Source organism: Muntiacus reevesi, chromosome 12, assembly GCF_963930625.1.
Source record: "Muntiacus reevesi chromosome 12, mMunRee1.1, whole genome shotgun sequence".
In the NCBI taxonomy this organism is placed as follows: domain Eukaryota; kingdom Metazoa; phylum Chordata; class Mammalia; order Artiodactyla; family Cervidae; genus Muntiacus; species Muntiacus reevesi.
This window is the reverse complement of record NC_089260.1, coordinates 68,905,386-68,929,856: the sequence shown is the minus strand read 5'-3', so window position 1 is coordinate 68,929,856 and position 24,471 is coordinate 68,905,386. Positions and strand designations below refer to the sequence as shown.

Below are 24,471 nucleotides of genomic sequence, written 5' to 3'. Positions count from 1 at the left end.
CAGGTGTGAGCATCGCAGCATTGCAGGAAAGAGTCCCAGGCCCCAGCCTGTTTCATTACTGTTAGTTAAGCCGCTTGCAAGGCTTGGACAGAATCACTTTCGGGCCTCTCTCCTTTTCCTACGCTGCATTTTAGGACAAACGGCCTCTGTGAGGTCTCGTGTCCTGCTTTCTGAAAGCATACTCAGCTCACCACACCCCGCTGACTTCTTTCCCAGGACGCTGCTCCAGTTGGTGCCAAGTTCCTTCCCTTTGATCTGTCGCCATGATTGTGCTTCTCCTCCTAGGAATGCTGATGGCCCCACATGGCGGTGAGTAATGGTATTTGACGGTACTTCTGGCTTCGTATATATTTACTATGAACACTGGGGCTTCCCAGGTGGCGCTGGTGGTAAAGAATGCCCCTGCCAATGCAAGAGAGGCGAAAGAACTCATGTTTGATCCCTGGATGGGAAATATCCCCTGGAGAAGGAAATGGCAACTCATTCCGGTATTCTGGTCTGGGAAATCCTATGGGCCGAGGAGCCTGTTGGGCTACAGTCCACGGGGTCTCAAAGGCTGGGACAGGACTGAGCAAACACACACACATGAACACTGGGCCATCTTGTCAAATTCCCTTTGATTTACTTATGAGTATTTTTATCTCCTTGCCTAGTGAGTGATAGAAATCAAACATTATTGATAAGCTTGAGGGTTAATCCATATCTTGAGTATGGACGTGGGGGCTGGGCGTTGAGGTGGGCACCAAGTGAAGGGCAAGGGGGCCAGTGAGCGAGGGCCTCTCCGCCCAACAGTGCATCTCCCCCGCGGTTCACAGCCGCCGATCTTTGCTTTGCTGATTCCCTTGGAGTGTGATGGCCTCTTTGACCCGCAGTCGCTCTGTTGCCCCTTCAGACTAGATTGACTGGTTTGATCTCTTTGCAGTCCAAGGGACTCTCAAGAGTACATTCAAACCCTAAAGTCATCTAAGTATGCTCCTTGCTATGAAGAACCTAGACAGCGTATTAAAAAGCAGAGATATCACTTTGCCAACAAAGGTCCATGTAGTTAAAGCTATGGTTTTTCTAGTAATCACATTCAGATGTGAGAGTTGGACCATAAAGAAGGTTGAGCACTGAAGAATTGGTGCTTTTGAATTGTGGTGCTAGAGAAGACTCTTGAGACTCCCTTGGACAGCAAGTAGATCAAACCTGTCGATTCTAAAGGAAATCAACCCTGAATATTCATTGGAAAGACTGATGCTGATGCTGAAGCTCCAGTACTTTGGCCACCTGATGCGAAGAGTGGACTCATTAGAAAAGACCTTGATGCTGGGAAAGATTGAAGGCAGGAGAAGGGGACGACAGAGGATGAGATGGATGGATAGCATCATCAACTCAATAGACATAAATCTGAGCAAACTCGGGAGATAGTGAAGGACAGAGGAGCCTGGTGTGCTGCAGTCCATGAGGTCACAAGGAATCGGACACAACTTAGTGACTGAACAACAGATGTCTTCCACCCTATCGTCATCTTCTCCCCAAGCAAAATTTATCAAAGTGCAGCTTCTAGACCAGCAACGTTCAAACCAGCTGGGAAGCTTGTTTAAAATATCTATTTCTGATCCTGACTTTGGAGTAAGACTGCTGGATCAGACCTGAGTGAGGGCACAAGGACCATAATTTTTTATGAGCTTGCATCCCAGATTGATGCTGATAGTCTGGGGGAAACCCCTGTCCTCAATTACAAACTACATGGGGTTTGGGGTCTTTTCTGTATCTGTTTTTATTTCCACCAATCCTTCATCTCAAGGAACTCCAAACAAAGATGCCATATAAGTTAAAATTGTATGCTTCATATGCAGCAACAGCTTCAAGATAAGTCTCAAAATCTCTCCATCCCAAACCAGAAGACTACTCCTTTAAGACCAACCAATATAAAACACTGGGCCACCCTGGTCACTCCAGCTACTAGAAAAATATGTGTTGAATTCAACTAACCTGCATCCTCATTGCTATCCTGGCTGCCACCTCCCAGCCCTACCCAGCATGTGGGCAGTGCCTGTGTTTGTACTAACCTTGTTCTTCTCCTCGTTTATAGGGGGCCACCCTCTTGACACCCCACACCTTCCAAATAAGCTTCCTCTGGGACTCTCAGAAAACATCAGTAAGGATCTTTTGCTCTTTTCTTAGGAGACCTAGCTGGGCAGCAAGCCGTCTAGGATGTTGGCAGAGAGACTGATCCCTTCTGAATATACCCTAGAGTAGCTTAGTGCTATGGCATTTGATGGTACAGTGATTTGAGTAAGACTCCAAAGCGTCTCCCTCACAGTTTATTCTGGCGTCTGAGTCACCATCGGGTTCTCCTTTGAGACAAAGCACTAAAAACTCTTATTGAAAGAGACGGGTCAGCTGGAAGGGGAAACCAGGAGAAGGAAGTAAATGAGCTAATCAATCAGGGTTACACAGTAATTGTATTGAAAGACAGGACAAAAAGATAAAGGTGATGCATTGCAGGGCTCAGGTTATCAGAAAAGGGAATCTGTAATTGTTCCTTGGAGAAGGGAACATTTTCCTGGTGCTGGATTGTAAAGAGTTCTCAGGTGGGTTTTTATACAGGCATTGCTGAAAAGTAGAGTACATAGTGAATTAGCTGGTGAGGTTTACCCTGAGCTAAGGGTTTGTTTCTGACCTTTCAGAGAGGTAAGTGTAGTCAACCACATTATATGTGCATGAGCCCATGCAAGCTAAGTGACCAGTCCCGTCCAGACACATGTTCGTGGCCTCTCTCCAAATGGCACAACCCCCTTGGGATGTTCAATGCCCAGGAGGACATCTTCTTCAGGTAGACGTTTAGACTCACAAGCCACCCTTGGTTTTTGGAAGGGTCAAGGCCAGGAAGCACAGTGTGCTAGCAGGCCATGCCAGCCACTCTTCTTTAACAGGAGAAGCCCTGGCATCAATCTACACAGCAGTCCAGGAGCTCCTAAGTAACAGTGCAGATCCAAGGGGCTCACCTGGAGCAGCCCCAGACCTGCTTTAACCTTGAAGTTGCATTCTCCATAGACATCAATATACCTAGTAACCAGCTCATAAGTATAATTTATAAAATGCCCAGAAGGGATGCTACCCAATTCCAAAAATTGTCACATTGATAGAGACCCAAAATGATGACTTCCTGCCGAGTGTTTATAGTTCAGCCATAGTTTCTACCAGTCCAGACAGACCTCACCATCCAGGGGTCTTTTTCACCACTGAGCATTATAAAGGGCCGACTTGGAATTGGAAGTCTTTTCCATCACTGGAAAAGACCCAGACGCTGGGAAAGATTGGAGGCAGGAGAAGGGGACAACAGAGGATGAGGTGGTTGGATGGCATCACTGAGTCAATGGACATGAATTTGAGAAACTCCAGGAGATGGTGAAGGAGAGGGAAGCCAAAGAGTCAGACACGACTGAGCAATTGAACAACAACACAGTTCAATTTTTATCTTATCAGGCTTCCATGGTATCCTGTGTTACTAGAAAGTTAGCCGAAGGTCAAATCTATCCTTAAAGAAGTTTTACTCAGTCTTCCTGAAGGGGGTGGACAGGGAAAGAAAGGGGAGAACCCAGCTCTAATGTATTATCTCTTCCTCCCACTTAGGTATGACTTTCTTCAATGGGATGTTTAAAAATGTGGAAGGTGTGGCTGAAATTTTTGGTGAGTTAAATCTGAACATCTGAACTTGCTTTTATCCCCTGGCTGTTAGGGCATGGTGGGGGGGGATCTAAGGAAATTAAAAGGACTCAGGGGTCTGCCCTCTGAGCTTCCATGGCCTCCCCTGCAAGCTCTGAACAATGTGATCAGACCCTGATGAGAATAGTGGCGCCTTTTATTGTAGGGTGAGTCACTGAGGGACCAGGTGGTTTCACCGTCCTTTCTTCATTCTTACTGAGCACAGCCTGGTCAGGAGGGGAATCGCATCCCTCTTTTCCAGGCAAAGGAGTTAAGGGAATCGCCCAAAGCCACACAGCCAGAAGGGACAAGGTCTTCTCTGAGTCCACAGCTTGGTCCTCTTACACTGAAGTAGTTTTATGTTTCTTTCTTAACTAGTAAATATACATAAAGTTTGAGAAACATTCCATGGATCAGTTATATATCTATTACGTGACTACCAATTGAATGATGCTGTGGATGCTGTGATGATTCCTAGCCTTGATAGCTAAAAGTACCCAAAACAAGATTATAATATGATGGACACAAGCAAGGTGGCTCTGCATTGCCTATTAGGCTATGCTAGGCTTAAAAGTGCACTTACAATGTATAAATGACTAAGTGCAGGTCTTGAATGAATATGTATGTTTCCATAAACACACACACGTAAACCCTAGATGGACTTTTCCCATCAACATAGAACCTTTTATCATGTTTCTGATTAGATTGTGTGTAAACAAAACATGGGTAGGGAAGTTTGAATGAGGTAGGAAGAAACTAGCAGAGCAGTGAACAGTCAAGGTGGATGTGATCCTCACAACTTTGGATCTCCCCAAAAGAAAGCTGAGGACCAAAGAATTGATGCTTTTGAACTGTGGTGTTGGAGAAGACTCTTGAGAGTTCCTTGGACTGCAAGGAGATCTAACCAGTCCATCCTAAAGGAAATCAGCCCTGAATATTCAGTGGAAGGACTGATGCTGGAGCTGAAACTCCAATACTTTGGCCACCTGGTTCGAAAAACTGACTCATTAGAAAAGACCCTGATGCTGGGAAAGATTGAAGGCAAGAGGAGAAGGGGGTGACAGAGGATGAGATGGTTGGATGACATCACTGACTCAATGGACATGAGTTTGAGTAGGCTCCGGGAGTTGGTGATGGACAGGGAGGCCTGGCGTGCTGCGATTCATGGGGTCGCAAAGAGTCAGACACGACTGAGTGACTGAACTGAACTGAAGCTCTTTTTGATCACCCTGTGCACTTAAATTGGTGCTATAGGATCATCTCATTAAGTATTTAATGATCCTCCAGGCAGAGAGGGTGAGCACGAGATGTAGAGTCATAAAGCTGGATGCTGTTTGCTTGCCAGTTACATTTGCAAGAGCATTTTGTTTAGGGCAAGTCATCATCGCTTGTGGATACCTCAGGCATGTCTCTGACCTTTGGTTTTTTTTACCTGTGAGAGGGACGTGACAGAATAGGATCTGTCTATCAGAATGAACAAGACATTTATGGGATCATTGACCATGAAAGCTTTTCATAGCTTTACTCTCTATCAATTTTAACTATTGCGCTATTTAAAGCATCTAACTGTTTTTGGCACATAACAGGTAACCCCAGATTATTAGTGTCTATACTCCTTTTTTCTCTCGGGCTGATTTATAGTTCTTTATTGCCAGGACTGGATCATTTGGGATGCATTCAGGAAACTAATAGAGACTTAAATAGTAAAGACATTTAATGATCTCACATGAGCCATCTGAAGGCCCAAGGACTGAGCTCCTGTGATGCAGTAGCTCAACACAGGCATCTGAGACCCAGCAGGCTCGTTTTACCTTGCCCCACTGCTCCCTTGGACATAGTTTTTCAGCTTTAGATTTGGGGCCTCATGGTTGCAAAGTGGTTGCTGCAGTTCCAGCCCAGCATAGCCTCACCACATTCAAGGAAGAAGAAAATTGTAGGTCAGAAAGGCCCTCTTCTATGTCTTTGTGGTTTATTAGGAAAGGAATATTTCTCCAATGCTTCTTAAAGATTACCCCTGGAGTTTCTTGGGTCATGCATGGTTTTTATGGTCAGCCCTAGACTAACCTTATCATAGAATCATGAGATTACCATGATGAGCTGAGAATAATTATCAAACATCCCTACGGACTTTGGAAGGAGGCTCACCTTCCTTGAGTACTTTTCAGTTTTGTTGGTAAGGCAGAAGGATGAATGGCTGTGGGGGGCAACCAACAGGGACCGCAGCTTGTAAACCCGCCTCCCTTCAATTATCTAGAAGTCCTGAGTATGCAGAGGGTGCTTAGTAGGTGAGGAGGTACTATCCCCTGAGAAGGGGGCTCCCTCCTCAACTCTGGCTCCCGGTGCACCCGGCTCTCCTCCCCCAGACTGCCTGGGCTCCCACTTCACCTGGCTGCAGGCCGTCTTCACCAACTTCCCCGCACTGCTCCAGTTCGTGAATGGTATGAGGTGCGTGGCTGGGCTCTGCCCCCGGGACTTCGAAGACTACGGCTGTGCCTGCAGGTTTGAGATGGAAGGGCTGCCTGTGGACCAGTCCGACAGGTGAGCAAGACCAAAGGTGAGCTCGTGGAGGCCCGGCTGAGCCTTGGGCAGAACACAGGTGCAGAAGGCTCCCTGGTCTGTGCTTCTGTGTGCAGGTGTATATGGGCATGTGCAATACAATTTAAAATCTTAGAAGCATTCAGTGTTAGCAAGGATACGGCAAATAGCTACCAGTAGCAGGAGAGTCAGTTAGAACAATGTGGTGGTATCTGTTAGAGTTTGGGGACTTCCCTGATGGCTCAGCGGTGAAGAATCTGCCGGCAGTGCAGGAGACTCAGGAGGCTTGGGTTTGATCCCTGGGTTGGGAAGATGCCCTGAAGCAGGAAATGGTAACTCACTCCAGTATTCTTGCTTGAAAACCCCAAGGGCAGAGGAGCCGTGTGGGCTACAGTCTGTGGGGTCACAAAGAGTCGGACACGACTGAATGACTGAGGCTGCATGCATGTTAGAGTTTTAAGCAGATCACCTATAACCCAGTAATTCCCATTCTCTGTTCCTTAGGGACCTGACCTTGGGCAAATTATTCTACTTCTTTGTGTTCCAGTTTGTTTATCTATTAAATGGAGGTAATAAAAACACCGACCTCACAGAGTTATTATTGAGGATTACACGACCAAATACAAGTTAACGTGATGGAATTCTGCCTGACTTATTGTTTTCAAGGGTATTAGTGATTGATAACAACAGTAACAATATTAGTAGTGCTGTGTCAGTAGTGATGATAGTAGTGGTAATAGTTAACAGTATTAGTAGTGACGGTAGGCATAGTAGCTACAGTAGTATTAATAGTAATAGCAGTGACAGCAACAGGAGCAGTACTGGTAAACCTGCGATGGGGTTGTTAGTCGTAGCAGTAACATTAGTAGTAGAACAGTTGCTGTAGTGACTGTAGAAATAACAGAAGTAGCAATAGCTGCAGTACTAATAAAACTGCAATTAGGGTTTAGGGTTTGGGTCAGTAATAGCAGTAGTAATAGTAGTAGTAACAGTAGTTAAAGTAGTAAGAGAAGTAGAAGTACTACTAGTAGTAGTTACGTTACAGCAGTAATTGGAGCCATGGTAACTGCAGCAGTGTGGAAGTAGGAAATAGAACCCATGTCTCACCTTTACTCTGGGACCATGTCCACACCTCACTGGCATTAGGCATGCATGCTAAGTCACTTCAGTCGTGTCCGACTCTTTGTGACCCTTTGGACCGCCTGCCAGGCTTCTCTGTCCATGGGATTCTCCAGGCAAAAATACTGACTTGGGTTGCCATGCCCTCCTCTAAGGGATCTTCCCAACCCAGGGATCGAACCCAGGTCTCTTATGTCTCCTCCACTAGCAGGTGGGTTCTTTACCACGGGTGCCACCTGGGAAGCCCCACTGGTACTACATTTGTGCCCAAACCCAGTGTGATGGAGTGTGTGCCTTCATACACTCAGACTCCCAGAAGATAAGGAAGGATTCCCGTTTGGTGTAAAGTTGTTTCTGGACCAGAGGGTAACCTTTCATCCCTGGGACCATAAGTCAGCTCACTGACATTCAGAAAGGGAGAAACTGATTCCATTCGGGGCATGGTGCCAGGGCCATTTCTGGGAATGTGTTTTCCTTTCAGGTCCTCTCCTGCCACTTCTTTTAGTTATTAAAATACTGAGCAGACCTAGAAGTCAAAAAAATAAAGCAGCAATTCATCACTGTGTGAATGATCAAAGTGTTGATGGCCGAAACTGGCAGAATGGTGCGTCACACCCAATTTCAATGACTTTACACAGTGCAACTGATGGAGGTGGGAATTTCCAGACTTCTGGGAGACAGATTATTTCCACCTTGAACTTGCTTGCCAGATCCCAAAAATAATTGCTATAGTTTATTGAGTGTTTACCGCATGGTAGGGTCTGTATTGACATTCTATTGACCTTACCAGATCTTTATGAGTTAGGTAGTGTCAGAAACGGCAGCTTGCCCGAGGCCATCAGCTGCCTGTGTGTTTTTCCTTCTTTACAGTGCACTCCAATGTCCTCCCGCCTGTACTGCAAGAGCCACCTGACTTAGTAGTTTGGTGTCAGCCTCTCTCTGTGATCAGCCTTGACCTTGGCAAGTTACAGAGCTCCGTGTGTCTAAGTTTTCACATATGTAAATGCTGATAGCAATAATGGCACCTGCTGCATAGGTAACACAATTCAAATGCAAACATGATATGTGTGTGCACGCACTAAGGACTGGAACAGGTCACTGCCAGGAACCACCCGGAGACACTGAATGATGGCCTGCTGCCTGCCCGCGTTCTGACCCACACTCTCCTTCCGACCCTTCCTGCCGCAGCTGCTGCTTCCAGCATCGCAGGTGCTACGAGGAGGCCGCTGAGATGGACTGTCTGCAAGACCCTGCCAAACTTAGCACAGATGTCAACTGCGTCAGCAAGAGTATCTCGTGTGGTGAGCATCTCCAGGTGTCCCAGGAGACTGGGCTGAGAAACGACAGTTCAGAGACTCCAGGCCCGGGCTCCCAGGGCCCACCAGCACCATTGTCGCCACTGCCGGCATCGCTGTGCGTACTTACAGCCCCGCCAGATCTAGGGCAGCTGCACCTTGCCTGGAGTAGAGGCACATTGCGTGCTTTCTGAATTGAAACAACAGTTGCTCAGCAGATTATTTGATTTAAAATTCTATGCTTGTACCAACCCTGGAAGCTTGGGAAGGGCAAATAGTTTGCTACTTACGCATTGTGTGATTTCGGGGAGGGAGTACCCTGACCTACTTAACAACTCAGATCCTCAAAATGGGGAGGACAGAACCTGCTTCAGAGATTTGTTATAAAAATTAAGTAATGCTTAAATGTAGAATGGTGTTACATTTGAAATTTTTAAGCAGCGTTAAATGTCAACCAATATGGAGACTGGCCCCTGTTGAGAACACAGTGATGGTGGAAGTGGAGGCAGATGCCATGTTGGATGAATAAGGCTGGGGTGCTTGTTTATAAGAATCAGATACTTGTATGTTCAAGTCTCAGCTCTCCACCTTACCTGCTGTGTGACTCCAGGAGTTTTACTTCTTATCTCTGAACAATCCTGGCAGAAGAAGTAAAATAGGCCAAAGCAGAGAGGGAAGAGGACCATGGCAAGATGGGGTACTGTATTAGAGCCAGGCTTTTTGAGCGCCTGTTACATGTTGTGGCTAGTATACACAGCAACTCTGGTCATCCTAACAACTCTGTTAGACAGGAGTCGTCATCCCCAGTGTTCAGACAAGGAGAGAAAGGCTCAGAGAAATTAAATAATAACGCTCCCAAAATCACATAGCTGCCAAGTGGCAAAGCCAGAGTTTGAACCCAGGTTTGACTAGCCCCTCAATCCAGGCAATGTCAACTGGCAGGCGTTTGGAGCATCGGGAAGGGTGTAAATCATTGGTGAGGAGCGCAGTGGGCCAGGGAAACGTGGCTCATTTGTTCGCTCTCTCAGCACTACGCTGAGCACCTGCACCAGTGCATGGTGATCACCTGCATGCTGACGGTACCTGACCTTCTGGAATCTCCTCTGGGCTGTCGGACACTGAAACTGTCAGAAAGAAATCGTATGGTATGTTAGGTAGTGCTAAGATCTGGGAAGGAAAATACCTCAGAGGAGTCGCATAGAGAGGCCTGGGGAGGGGGATCCCATTTAAATAAGAAAGTCAACTGAAACCTCCTTGGGAAGACCGAGAGGAGGAGGAAGCCACAGGTGGCTTCTCAGGAGAAGAGCAGTTAGAAGAAGTGGCCCGTGGTGGACGTGGGGCTCCAGGTGCCTGGTGTGTTTCAGAAATAAGGGGGACAGTAGGTCAGAAGTGGGGTGATGAGGAGGAGTGAAAGGAGGTGAGGTCTGAGAAGGAACAGGAGGTAGTGGTTTTTAGTTTGAGTGAAGACGTTGATGGAGGACTCTGAACACACACACAAAAAGGCGTGGTTTGACCTGAGTCTTAAAGGACTGTTCTGGCCCCTCAGTGATGAGAAGAGGCTGGGCAACAGGGGAGGAGGCGGGGGGTCTAGCGAGGCCTCTGATGTAAGCCAGGCAGGATGGTGGGGGATGGAGAGAAGGTGGGGTGCAAAGCTAAACAACAGCTTCTCAGTTGCATCTGACTCTTGCAACCCATGGACTGTAACCACCAGGCTCCTCTGTCCATGGGATTCCTCAGGCAAGAATAGTGGAGTGGGTTGCCATTCCCTTCTCCAGTGGATCTTTCCCACCCAGGAATCAAACCTGCATCTCCTGCACTGACAGGAGGATTCTTTACCACTGAGCCGCCAGGAAGCCCAGGGCTGCATGATCAGTTTCATATAGGTTGAAAGCAGAGCCAGTAGGGTGGCCTGGTGGATGGGGTGTGAGTGTGGGAGAAGAGTGCCTTTGGCTCCCAGGCTGGACCACACAGCGGAAGGGATGGAGCTGGTATGAATGAGATGAAGAGAAGCAGGGCTTTGGGGGCAAGTCAGGAGTCAGTCTGTGCATTTGCATTACCCCTTGGGATTCCTAGTGAGTTCTTCCGATCTGCTCTGTCCTTGCTCTGTGTATAGAGTCCAGGGAGACCTGTGAGCACCTGCTGTGTACCTGCGATAAGGCTGCCATAGAGTGCTTGGCTCAGTCCAGCATCAACTCTTCCCTGAACCTTCTGGACACGTCCTTCTGTCTGGTTCAGCCCCCAGGTAGGAAGACCCAGCCCCGGCGTCATCGCTGGGGATGGTGATCTGGGGTGGGAGCTGGTCAGAGACCATCATCGCTGTGTTTCTTCAGATGCCCCAGACCAGCGCCTTCTGACATCCCCAAACCCACTCCTCTAATGTGCTTTCTTTTCAGAGACAGCCAGCAAGGAGGAGCTGCTGACAGTCCTGCCCAGAGGTAAGGCCTCTTCGGGAAGCCACTCTTGCTTGGACCACAGGGCCTTGGTTACAGATGGGAGTGGATGGATCAGGGTTAGGTTGGGGAGCTGGAGTGACCTGTGACTCTGAAGGCATGTCCACCTCCTCCAACCAGAGGCGCCACTGAAATGTGAAATGAAGTTGTTCAGTCGGTTCCAACTCTTTGCAACTCCATGGACTGTAGCCCACCAGGCTTCTCTGTCCATGGGATTTTCCAGGCAAGAGTACTGGAGTGGGTTGCCATTTCCTTCTCCAAGAGACATCGTTACTTCTGATAAATTCAGTCCATATCCAACATCAAATGGCCCTTGCTAGGTAGACAGGTGTGAATTTAATCCAGTTAGGATGAAGACCCCAGGTTCTTCGTCTCTGTCTATAGCTGTGAGCAGGACACGGTTCAGTGCTCAGATAGGGCAAGGCCCTTCCAGCTGGGTGACCTCCTGGCGGCTGAGGCCTCCTGGGGACAGACTGGCTGCCTCCCTCCTCTGCCCCCCAGAGCCTGCGGCCCAAGGAGCCACCTGGCCCAGGTGGGGACTCCCTGAAGAGGAGGCTGTTTTCTTTATGTCCCTTTTCAGGACAGGGTGGACTCTTCATAACTGTCTACTGAACGAAGCAAGGGATGGTTCTAACTCTAACACACGCATCTTATGAAAAAAAAGTTAGAGTTAAATTTATGCACGTCATTCCTTGTCCGCCAAATTCCCCTGATCTCAGTACCAACCTTGTGGGTACCTGAGGATGGGAAGTTCAAGGTGCGCCTTGGCCGAGCATCCTTCTTTTCCTGGGGCTGCAGTCTCTTTGCAGAACTAGTCCTGGCATGTTTGCTAAAGAGGAAGTTGGTGTGACTGTGTGTGCCGTGGATGTGGGTGTGCCCGTGCCTATATGTGTGTGGATTTGTGCATGAGCATGTGTAGGTGTGCCTGTGTGGACGTGTGTGTGTGGGGGGGGGTTGTATGTGCATGTGGTACCTCTACTGATCTTCTGAGTCCAGCACTCTTCTCTGTCTGCCCTCCCGTGTGAACAGTGGTCTTCTCAGGTGGGAACCACCGCCCACAGCCACAAGCCTTCGGGGTCTACAGCCCTTTGGTTGCAACAGCCGTGTCTGATGGTGTCACTTTCCCCACGAGAACCAGCACTGACTGGAGCGCCTCCCGAGCGGGGGCCCTGCTGGGCACCCCCGTGTCCTGGGGTGGGGTGCGAGAGGCGGGACGAGCAGCTCCTCTGGGAACCTCTTTGCCAGCCCCCTCGCTCCTCCCTTGCACAGCCTGGCCTTGGGGACCCTTGATACCTGCTTTCATCACCCATTGCTCCCGGGGTCTCTCTTTCTGCAGTGGTTCCTGTGGAGCCCACGGACTCCAGCCTGATGGCCATCTCGGGAGAAGGTGAGCACAGGGGACAGATGGGGAACCCAAATACCCATGTTTTGATGGTGCCATCTGCCTACTTACTGACATTGGCTACCTAAAACTCCCCCCGCCTGGGCTTGCAGTGGAACCGCCTCCAGAACATTCCAGAGTCCCTCCTACTTCCTTTGGACCTACAGCTCTCTTTTCTACTTGCTCAGCTTTCTCCCACAACTCCTAGTCCCCTCTCAGGAGAATTACCAGGACCCACACCCTCGACCACCTGACCTTGAACTTCAGATGAATAACAAATGCTGTGTTCATATAAATGTGTCCCAGAATTTGCATGAGCCCTACTTCTACTAAAAAGATATTTATTGTTCATGGGAAACCCAAATATAACTGGGCTTCCTGGCTTTTTATTGCTAAATCTGGCAACTCCTCACCGCGGGGAGACCCCACTGCACACCCGCTGCCTACAGGTTTGTGTCTTGTTCTCTTTTGCTGTTGCTGCTTCTGCAAGGTTAGAAGCAGAGGCTCATGGGCTCATCCCGTGGCCATCCTCCATGTCCAAGGTCATGTCATCCCCAACAGCTCCCAGGTAGCCTGTGCCTTGGAGTCCTGGTCCTGAGAAAAGGGGAAAGGGCCCCAACACCAAACCAAAACTCCACCATATGCCCTGACCCCAAGCAGTCACCAAGCCCAGCATGACTGGCAGTGGCCACATCCCTTCTAAATTGAGGATAATGGGACTTCCTCAGCTGCCCAGTGTTTAAGACTCCAAGGTCCCAGTGCATAGGTTCGATCCTTGGCTGAGGAACTAAGGTCTTGCATTACTGCACAGCATGACCAAAAGCAGACCAAAAAAAGAATAAATAAAAAAATTGAGCATAAGCTATGGGTTTCCTGGCCCCACCAGACAATCACAGAATAACCCTCAATTCATATATTTTCCAATGTCTTTAACCAGAATCCTTATTTCCCTTGTGGCATGACCCTGGGAAAGACTCAAAGTAATAAGTTTCGTCAAATAGTCTGGAGTCTAAGTTGAGGAAGAGAGTGGATGAACTCACATCTTTGCGCCCCAACACACACTCAACGCCCTCACACCCATGACCTCAGCAGTGCCCACAAATGCCCTCTGAGGAGGAAACCTGAATGTGGGCTCAAAAATCAATCACAGGCGTGCCGATGGGACAGTTTGTGAAGGTTTGTAACTATTTCACCATTATGGGGTGAAATTATGTTTTGTTGTCAGGCAGATTTGAGATTGATTCCTGACTTTCCTATTTTTCAGCTATGTGACTTGGGAAGCATGGTTTAACCTCTCTAAGTTTCACTTTGCACTGGAATCAGTTTTGTTTTTTTGTTTTTTTCCGGTTAAGAGCCAGATAGTAAATATTTTAGACATGGGGGCAAGAAGATCTTTCTCACAACTACTCAACTCTACCATTGCTGCAGGAAAGCAGCCATAGACAGTCTGTAACTAGATGGGTGTGGTTGTGGTGCCAATAAAACTTTATTGACAAAAATAAGCTGAGGGCCGAGTCATAGTTTACCAATCCCTGGAAAAGGATGACTGTTCCTATTCTTTGGGGAGACAGAAGAATTAAATGAGACAGAGCATGGGAGGCTTCTGGGCCAGCATCTTGTTACAAAGATTTTAATGTGGCTACAAAAAAAGTGCACACAATGTCAAACCAGAAGCAGGATACTGGGCATCTGAAACTATGTAATCTTATTTAATGCTCATACAATTCTATGAAATAATTACTATAATCTTCATATTCATATGGTATATTGAGATGGAGAGAGAAGCTGTCAAAACCCAGAGTTGGTGGGAGGGTTGAGATTTGAAGCTGCCACTTCCCCCATCCTTGCTTTTAGACCTACATCTCTTCTTAAGATGACTTCCGACAAAGCCATTCCAACCAGGGAAAATAATGGCTATTTCTCCCAGAATGTCATTTGCTGGTCTCTCTGTCTAAACACAAGACTGGCCCTTAACTGACCTCTTGTCCACTGAGTTGAGAAATAATGGAGCCACAACACCCAGACAGAGTCCCTGATCAGATTGCCATGGGTCTTCTCTTCTCTGCCCGGTTAAGGTGCTGAGCTGGGTTAGTAATTGAGATTTGATGATTTCTTTTCACAGTGGCATCTGAGACCAGAGCTGACCAACTGATCACGCTCTCCAGGACAAGTAAGCAGAGGGGACTTCAGAGGAGGGCTCCCAGTAGAAAATGCCACCTCGGTATTTGTGCTGAGTTCTGTTGACCAACTTCCCAGGTGGCTCAGTGGTAAAGAACCCCTCTGCCAGTGCAGGAGACATGGGTTCTATCCCTGGGTCGGGAAGATCCCCTGGAGTAGGAACTGGCAATCCACTCCAGTATTCTTGCCCGGAAAATCCCATGGACAGAGGGGAGGCTGGTGGGCAATAGTCCATAGGGTCGCAAAGAGTCAGACACAGCCAAGCACGCGCGCGCACGCACACACACACACACACATACTCACACACACTGGTGACCACTATTTGACAGGGTCTGGAGTGAATGTTATTATGCCTGTTCTGCAGATTATATAGGAAACCAAGACATTTAACCAAGACATTAAAATCTCTAAGTCATTATAGCCGTGACTTCTAGACTGGTTTCTAACCCCAGATGTCAGAATGTAAGATTCATCTTCTTTCTGTTATACAGTTGTGATTTCACAGAGAACAAACTCTTATCTAAAAATAGATGGGCCAAGATGTCATCAAGAGAATTAACCTATTTACTTTGTTCGTGGTGATCAACAACCATGGCTCTATTTTTTTTAAATATTTACCTATCTATTTATTTGTCCCTTGGGAGGTGACCAGGGGCAGAGCAGGAGCACATTGCCTCCTGTGCCCAGGGGACGGGAGCTGCCTCTGGAGACTAAGATGGAACAGACTGGAGTTAATGCTCACTCCCTGTCTCTCCTTTGGGGACAGAACCAGGTGGAGACCAGGAAGGCATGGAAGACTCTAGGACCACACCTTCTCCAGGTAGGCATGCTCAGCTCCTCCCACCTTTGCGTATGATGTCCCCTGTGCATTTATCAAGTGTGCTCCCCAAAATGAGAGAAATTGAAGCCAATTTACTTTTAAATCCCCTCCTCTACGAAAACTGCCCCCCTTTACAAAAAAAATAGACAAAATGAAATCAAAAGGTCCATTAATAGGAAAATACAGAAATCTACCTGCTAAAAAGATGCATTTAGAAAAAAAAAATACAGAAAACTATACTTAGTTGTCTATTTCATTCCACATTATAAAAATAGCTACTTTTAATATTTGAAGATGATTTCTTCCAGGCTCTACCCAACCCATGGTAAGCACATCTGTAACATAAATAAAATGAATTTGAGATCTCTTGGCAGCCATGATTTCACAGTCTGAGTTGTATCACTTCATACAATGAGATGATATTGGCCTGACATGAAATATTTTTCTATAACATGGTCTTTATAAGCTGTACAACAGTTCCTTGTATGGAATCCTATAACTTGTTTAACCAATTATTTCTAGCATGTGTTATTATAAATAATAGATATGCACTCTCTCTATGCCTATACATTTCTGATTAATTTGTCAGGATAAATGCCTAGAAGTTGAATTGCTGTAAAATGGTGTAATCATTTCAGGGCTCTCAATATGTCGCCATATTGCCCTGGAGAAAAACTGAATTTTCACTCACAGGCACATCCCAGTGGCCAACAGTGGATACTATTTAAAAACAAAGAGAATGAGAAACCTCTAGTTTTTAATAGAAAAAAAATGGTAGCTCATTATTTTCCATTGTTCCCTGTGATTAAAATTAAAAGTGGTGTTTTTTTTAATACCTGAGCTGGGCTGGCCTCTCTCACCCTGGGACCACTTGTCCAGGCATGGACTTCAGGAAAATCTGAGCTCAACTCCGATTTGTGCGGAGGTGATGGGCATTTTAAAGGCAGATGAGGGAGGCGGGAGGGGAAACTCTTAGGAGCTCCTGCAGAGCCAGAAAAGTGGAAAATCCCAAAGAGAGGGTAGGGGCTGTTTTCTGAGACCTATTCGGCAAGGTGGGTGTGGATGCAAAGCAGTGAATGCTCTTGACTGCCTTGAGCTTTCTCGGACAGGACCTTAAGGAAGACCAGAGCTGGGCTATCCCAGGGACAAGACTTTCCTTGAGTGTTAGAAACCAGGCTAGGGTTTGTTTGGGCTTCCCTGGTGGCTCAGACGGTAAAGAATCTGCCTGCAATGCAGGAGACTGGGGTTCGATCCCTGGGTCGGGAAGATTCCCCGGAGAAGGGAATGGCTATCCACTCTAGTATTCTTTTCCTGAAGAATCCCATGGACAGAGGAGCCTGGTGGGCTACAGTCCATGGGGTCACAAAGAGTCAGACACGACTGAGTGACTAACACTAGAATTTGCTTATGTCTCTCAGTGTGGGGAGTGCGGAGAGCTTGCAGTGCTCACGGGCTAAGGTCGAGGGTGGGCGCAGAGGGGCCTGACTGATAGTCAAGGAGTGTCTTTGTCTGTTTCCAGCTCTCTGGAGTGTGGTAGAAAGGCAGCATTTAATGGGTTTCCACTTGCGGGGCTGGAGAACTGAACAGGATGCTAACCTTAGGAGGCTGAGGTTACAACAAGGTTCCTGAAGGGCTGCTTCTAACCCATCAGGACCAGAGTGTTGAGCAAGCAGAGACAGGAGCCCAGATGTATGAAGAAAACCAACATGGCGTGTCTGGGGAAGGACTGCAAGGTAGAGGTCCGGGCCTTACCCTGAGCTCTGGGAACTGAGCCTGGGCCAGTGGACGAGTGGGGCAGAGCCTCCTGATGCTCCCTGGTCTGGACCAGACTGGGCTGGAGATCTGGCCTGGGGCTGGAGACCCTCCTGCCTGCAGCCAAGGGGGCAGGTGGGACTGATATACAAAAGTGAAGGGAGGTCCAGGAGGGCAGGACCACATCGCTGGCAGCCTTGCCCGCAGTGGAAGGGCCTTTGCACTTTATTCTGAGCGCAAAGAGAGGCTAACGCAGTTTTGAAGCGTTCGGGGAAGAGTCTGGCTTGCCTGTGAGATTTTGTACTGAGAACCAGCTTAATGTCTCCATCATTCTTTTTTCTCTTCACTTGTGAGCACCTTGGTGGGCCTTTACTTAGCAGGCGCTTGATAGTAAACATGACACCAACATAGGCATGTGAAGTTGTGCTATTTCTCGCCCCCAAGATGTTATCCACAGGTTCTAGCTTGGGCCCCGCCAGTTTTAACGTCATCATGGAAAATCTGGAAATTCTCATGCAGCAGCCAAGGATCCCTGAGACTCTGCCCTGGCTGTCTGCAGACCCAGTCTGAGGACACTCTCCTGATGCTTTGTCTGAACTTGGCCTTGAGCACATGTCCATCTGCAAGTCTCTTCTTGAACCATAGCCAGTTAACAATGTTATATAGTTTCAGGCGAACAGGGAAGGGACTTAGCCGTACATATACACGTATTCATTCTCCCCCCAACCCCCCTCCCAGACAGGCTGCCACATAACATTGAGCAGAGTTCCAGGTGCTATATAATAGGCTTTTGTTGGTTATTCATTTTAAATATGTGTACATGACCTTCTCAAAGTCCTTAACTTCCCTCGAACCACTTTTTGAATATGGGCCATAACGGTGTGTGTTTTCAGGGTCTGCAGAAATTGTTGCCACAGCGAAAGGTGTAACCGTCGTCCCCGCTGGCATTAAATCTTTGGGGATGGCGGTATCATCCACCAAAAGCAGTCCCGAGGAGACATCTGGAAAAGGTGAGCAGGAGCAGACAGAGAGGGGTCTGTTTTCTCCCAGTCTTAAGATCCTCGCGATGGTTCATCAAGCCCCTTAGGTCACCGTAAGGCACTGCGACCATCCCACTTGGTGCCACTAGAGGGCGCCATCTCTCCCGCTGCATGAGCGCCTTAAGTCATCAGCGCTGGAGGCTGAACCCGGGAAGGAACCGCTGACGGAGGGCTCTTGTCGCTCTTATTGACTCAGAAAGAAAGAGCTCGGCATCGACCGCACCGTGGTTTGCTGGAAGGAATGAACCTGGGTTTTGATGGTCCTCCTCCTTGGCTCTGCTTCCTCGGGCGCCTTAGCAAAGGCCCCGCACCTGCAAGGAGCCACAGCGGGGGGACACACACAGGAGGACTGGGCTCATTCCTGGGCAGGACCCTGGCAAGGCGCTGCAGGCCTCTGGGCTTTGTGGTCCTTCCTCCTCTGAACTCGTGACGATGGGGTTTGCAAGGTGGACTTTTGCTTGGCTAAGCCCAAGTTGCAGGGCGAGAAGGCAGGGAGGGGAGAAGGAGGGCAGAGAGAGACAGAAATGAGAGTCCTGTTTCTCAGCCTGTGACAGGCTCACCTTCCTGCATCCGGGAAGCGGGGACCACACGCGGGTGAGGCCACAGCTTGGAGAGATGCTCTTCTGTCTGACATCCCGGTGCCCCGAGGACTTTGAATCCTATGGCTGTTACTGTGGGCAGGAAGGACAAGGCGAGCCGAGGGATGCCCTGGACAGGTACGTCGGTTATCGCTTCAGGCTCACAGCGTTGCATTACCGCACTCAGCGGGGCTAGTTGCCATGACAGCCCCTCTGTCCTGCCGAGCAGCAGAGGCTCCAAGACTGGCTTGCTGAGTTCATTCAGCCATGACGGGACAAAGCCAAAGCCAGATTCAAATCTTTTGATATGGGAGTCTAGAGTTCCAACACGAGTACTGCCCAGCTGCTCTAAAAGGGTTGATCTGCAAAGACACCTCAGAAAACCCCAAACATGCCTATTTAAACAATGAGTAACGTGTAAAATTGGATTTCATAGGTGGCTCAGTGGTAAAGAATCCACCTATCAATGCAGGAGATGTGGGTTCGATTCCTGGGTCAGGAAGATACCCTGGAGGAGGAGATGGCAACCCACTCCAGTATTCTTGCCTGGAAAATTCCATGAACAGAAGAGCCTGGTGGGCTACAGTCCATGGGGTCACAGAATCAGACACCACTTAGGGACTAAACAGCAACAACAGCAATGTGTAGAATTGGGGTCTTCAGTTGATTTGCTCTGCAAGATGACACATTGAAAGGAGCTTCTTGACAACTTCTAAGTTTAGTTGTCAAATTTTGTACCTACTGCTCTTGGAAGAACTTCCACTGACCTCATGCATTCGTTAATTTATTCATTCATTAATATAGGCATTCAGCCTGTGTTTGTTGTGCTTTTGCTCTGTGTCTGGCACTGTGCTAGGTGGTAGAGACATAAAAAGGACTAAACTTAAGCAAAGCAGATCATAACAAATTGCCTCTGGAGCTTGCAGAGTGAGAGATATGGACAAATCAACAAAACACCACCCACTGTAACTCATGGGGTTAGGACACAGAGGAAACAATGGGGGACTCAACCTGGAGATGAGTTAGAGAAAGATTCTGAGAGTAGAACTGGTCAAGCTTAAATATTGACTGCACCTGAAGACTCACCCATTTCACGGCTAGTTGGAGCTCCAGTGAAATGGTGTCCACTGTCCACACCCTCTGATGGTGGAGTTGCCAAGGGAGGGTTGACAATTATATCACAAGTTTCCTTGGGCTGGGGGGACACTGAAGGGGATTGTGAGGCTTTATAGGGCCAGATGGGTGAGTCTAAAAAGCAAGACCATGATTCATCCCCATCTATTTCCTGAGATCTTGCTCTTTGCTGGTCACTTCCTTAGATGCAGGTCTTTACGATCAAGATAGTTACTCTCTTCTCTTTTAAGGCTGGGGACATAGAGGGTACCCTATGGATGTAGGATGAATTGTTCTGTTGTGTAAAAGGTTGGAGGGAGTGTGTCACTGCTAGCCCATGTGATACTCTTGTATATACTAAAAGTGGTACCCTTTCCTCAAGACTCTTTCTATTTGTTAGAAGATTCCTGTAGTAAATATGCAAGTCACCCATCTTTTTGGTCAACAGAGTCATGATAAAAATACCAAAAACTTTTTTTACAATTACAAGATGCTTCCAGTGCGATGGACACTGCCTTAGATGTGGCATCCTGGTGCAGTCCACAACCCGAGCAACCGTACACGGTGGCCCTGGGTGTGTATATCAGTCCGCTCTGTGTGCACTGGAAAGGAGGCACTGACTACTCTCACTGCTATGGGGAGTGTGGGAGAACGACGCTTGGAGGGAGTTGCGGGGCAGCTGGGGCTCTGACAGGAAACGATTTTTCTTGCGTTAGGTGCTGTCTGTCCCATCACTGCTGCCTGGAGCAGGTGAGAAAGCTGGGCTGTCTGCTCGAGAGGCCTCCTCAGCCGCCGGTGCTGTGCGTGGACGGCACCCCCAAGTGTAAGTGCTGAGGGCCAGCACGTCGGCATGAGGACCACAGCTCATCTGACAGATGCTTTCACAGGCACTTGCTCACCTCTAATGTGGTTTATTGTGTACTCTGAGGCACATATTAGCACCCTTATTCCACTGAGGAGGGGACTCAAGTTCAAGAGGCCAAGTCAGCTGACCAAGGTCACAGAGCCCGTGAGAGCAGGTGGGGACTAACGCCACAACCCACACTCACTCAGTGCTTCGCACGTGCCCTTCTGAGTTCTGGAGTTCATCCTCACTCCAGTCCTCTGAGGTAGCCCCGCAGGCCTGCCCATTTTACAGATGAGGCAACTGAGGTCCGGGATCACACAGACTGGAAGAGGTGATAGAACTGGGGTTGGGACTGTGAAACTGTAATTCCTCGGGCCCAGAACTGAGTCTTCACTGTGCAAGTGGGTCCCTTTTCCTACAAACAGAACCCTTCCCAGTGGAGTCTCCTGAAGGACCCCACAGAGAAGGGGAAGTGACTCCGGCCTCAGGGAGGGGTGGGCCTGCATCTCCACCCCTCCCTGTGGTGGAAGCTGGAGGCGCCTCTGGGGCCATTCAGGGTCTGGGGGCGGGGAGCCATTGGGAAATAGCCCGACCCTGGGAGCCTCTCTGTGCGGGGCTTGCTGTAGGACTGACTTCGTCTACATCTGACCGCTACATCAGTGGGTGTAGCTCCCTTAGGCTTTGCAGCTTAAAAGGAAGCGGTCCCCGTAGCATTTCTCGAGAGCCGCGTGGGGCTGTGTGTCACCCTCACTATTTACCTGGGGAAGCCTCGGGCTGAGTGCCCCTTCCTCCCTGGGCACCCAGCCTTAGAGGACCACGTGTGCCTCTTACCTCCCGGGAGCTCTGGGCTTTACGTGTCACTCAATCAGTCGAGTCATCCATTCACTCACCTAACTATGTGCTTCTCCGAAAAACCGCCACCAGGAACGAGAAACACCGTGAACAGACAGGGTCCCTGCCTTGAATCACTCACAGGCGGGAAGAGAGACAAGCAAGCGACTCCGTAGTCTTCCTGGTTTCACTAGTCGGTAGTACAAGTGCCCAGGAGCGCAGGGAAAGGGCTTTGAACCCGCGGAGCGCGGCAGCCGGGATGGGAGGAGTAAGGAGGGGCAGGGAGGTTAATAGGTTCCCTGATAACACTGGGTGTGTGTTTTTATAAGAGAAAGGGGAGGGGGAGGAGGGACAAGTGGCATTCGGGAACTCCTGAGTCTGGGAATGACACGTGGTCCCGCATTTCGGGAGCAGGAAGTGGAGGTGGTGGGACTGTGGTGGTGCAGCGTGAGGCTGAGGAGGCAGGTAGCAGGTCAGACACCCAAGGCTGAAGGCTGAAAGCTGCACGCTTTGTCCTGTGGGCGGTGAGGGGTGGGGTTAGAGCCGTGAGGGACGGGATGAGATGACCGCTGTTCTCGGTGATGCCGTCATGCCTCCGGGTCCCACCTGCTCAGCTTAAGGTGCCTTCATCCCTCTGGCCTCAGTGAACCCGGGAGCGCTGTGGGGTCACTTGAACTCCTTGGGGGCGTCAGAGAACCGGTTCCAGCTCTCCGTAAGCTGTGAGCGCGGTCTCCTGGAGCGGACGCGAGGGCCTGGCTTAAGAGCCGAACACCTTGGGGCCGCTCGCGGCGGTCCTCCGCGAGGGGCAGGGGCAGGGCCGTGGAGCGGATCTGGGGAACCGGCCGGCGCCTCTGTCCGCTCTGCTCGCCTGTTTCTCCCTCTTCTGCTCCCTGCTGTGGAGATGCCACGGGCGTGTCTGGGCTGATGGGAACGCCAGTGTCGGAGATTTGGAGGGTCAGTGTGATGGAAAAAGCCTGGTTGATCTGGTTGATGAGTACTTCATGGTAGTATCAGACAAAAAAGAAAATTAAACAGACCCAATACAGACCCAACAGCCCCAGGAAGTCTTCAGTCGTCCCTGGTGGCTGGGACGGTAAAGAATCCACCTAAGTGCAGGAGATCTGGGTTCCAAACCTGGGTTGGGAAGGTCTCCTGGAGAAGTGAATGGCAACCCACTCCAGTATTCTTGCCTGGAGAATCCCATGGACAGAGGAGCCTGGGTGGGCTACAGTTCCTGGGATCGCAAAGAGTCGAACACGACCAAGCGACTAACTAATACGTCTTTGAAAACCACAGACAAGGATAACATTTGTAGAATCCTTGTCTATGTCTGAGCAACATCAAACACATTCATTCTTTTGGATCACGCAGATGCTCAGCGCGCCACCCCTACCGCAGGCAACTGAAACAGTCAAGAAATAAAGTAGGGTCACTAGACTGAGCAAATAAAAATACAAATTGTAAAATATATACATAAATATATTTATATATTTCTGCTGTGATAGAAAAAAGCGTAGGGTGGGATTCGATGGGCGCCCACAGGAAAGACACCCCCTTTAAGCCGGGCGAGGAGCAGAGGGGTTGCCGAGTTGTTTCGTGATGGACAAGTATGAGTCAGCCAGGAGAAAGATACGAGTATTCCCAGCAGAGGAAGCAGGGCCTGCAGGACCAAGAGGTTCGAGACGAGGGAGGAGGGCCGGCCGGAAGGGGCGAGCATCCCGCGGCGTCTCAGGCTGCTCCTCTGTCCTTGCCCCTCAGGTGTGGGGCGGAACCTGTGTGCGAAGCTGCTCTGCGCCTGTGACCAGTCAGCGGCCGGGTGCATGGCCTCTGCCTTCTACAACCACAGCCTCCAGTCGGCAGGCAGACGCGAGTGCCCGGGCGACCGGCCGGCCTGCGAGGGCGACGGGCCCGCGGCTTCCGCCCCGGGCTCCAGCTCCGAGGAGGACAGCGAGGAGGCCCCGCCCCTCACGGGGGGCCTGAGAAGAACCAGAAGGTTCCTGGGGAAGCCGCTGGGTCTCGTGGGGCCCAGGCCGCCGTACGGCCCCAGATAGACGCCCAGAGGACGTGAGCAGCACACCCCGTGTGAGCCCCTCCTGCCCCCGTAGCCCCTCTGGGCTGGTCTCATCCTCCCGGTCCTCAGCGGAGGCTCACAGTGCGGGGAGACCCCGCACACACGCATCGTGACCTGTTTGTCAGTTCACATGCCAGGGTGCCTTTGGAGAAGGCAGACAAGGGGTGGTTCGAAGCTTCCGGGAGTGCACTGTGGACGCGCAATAAATATTCCAACCAACGTTTCTTTGTTTTAATCCTCGTGGCTGTGCCGTGTGTCATGGAGGGTTAGTTTCCCGACCGGGGACTGAACCTGCAGCCCCTGCAATGCGAGTGCATATTCTTAACCACTGGACTGCCAGGGGAGTTCCCTGTTTTTTGCTTTGAAGCAATGTTGTGGATACTGACAAATGAATAAATTGCAAGAAATGACAGAGCAATGGAGGGTGAGAGTATCTCCACTCCCTAATCACCGAAAGCTACTTTTCCTTCTATTAAAAAAAAATATATATATATGTATATATAAAGGAGTATATTTAATCAATCTTATGAGATGACATGGGTCACCAGTAGCCCACCAAAGATGTATGCCAAGGGCTGACATGACAGCCCTTCTGGTATGTTGAGTTGCCACAGCCGCCACCATGAAGAAACACTGACAACCCTGTCTTGGGTCTGGCAATATTGATTTTAAAAAAATAGGGGATGATCCCAGTGACTGGAAGTTTGGGGGATATAAATGCCCTTTTGGACACAGATGAATATAACAGGAATTACAAAAAATTGAAAC

The 24,471-nt window shown here is 49.2% G+C and overlaps 1 protein-coding gene across 1 annotated transcript; it reads left to right on the top strand.

Annotated features, from left to right (window-relative positions):
* The first annotated feature begins 263 nt into the window (after positions 1-263).
* Positions 264-23,683, top strand: OC90 (otoconin 90). Its single transcript, XM_065902603.1, has 14 exons — positions 264-309; positions 2,078-2,143; positions 3,622-3,678; positions 6,057-6,231; positions 8,536-8,648; positions 10,756-10,884; positions 11,036-11,077; positions 12,429-12,479; positions 14,596-14,643; positions 15,418-15,471; positions 18,117-18,233; positions 18,808-18,979; positions 20,671-20,777; positions 23,391-23,683. Exons 1-14 carry the CDS (start codon positions 264-266, stop codon positions 23,681-23,683), a joined length of 1,470 nt encoding a protein of 489 aa, XP_065758675.1.
* The last annotated feature ends 788 nt before the right edge of the window (positions 23,684-24,471 follow it).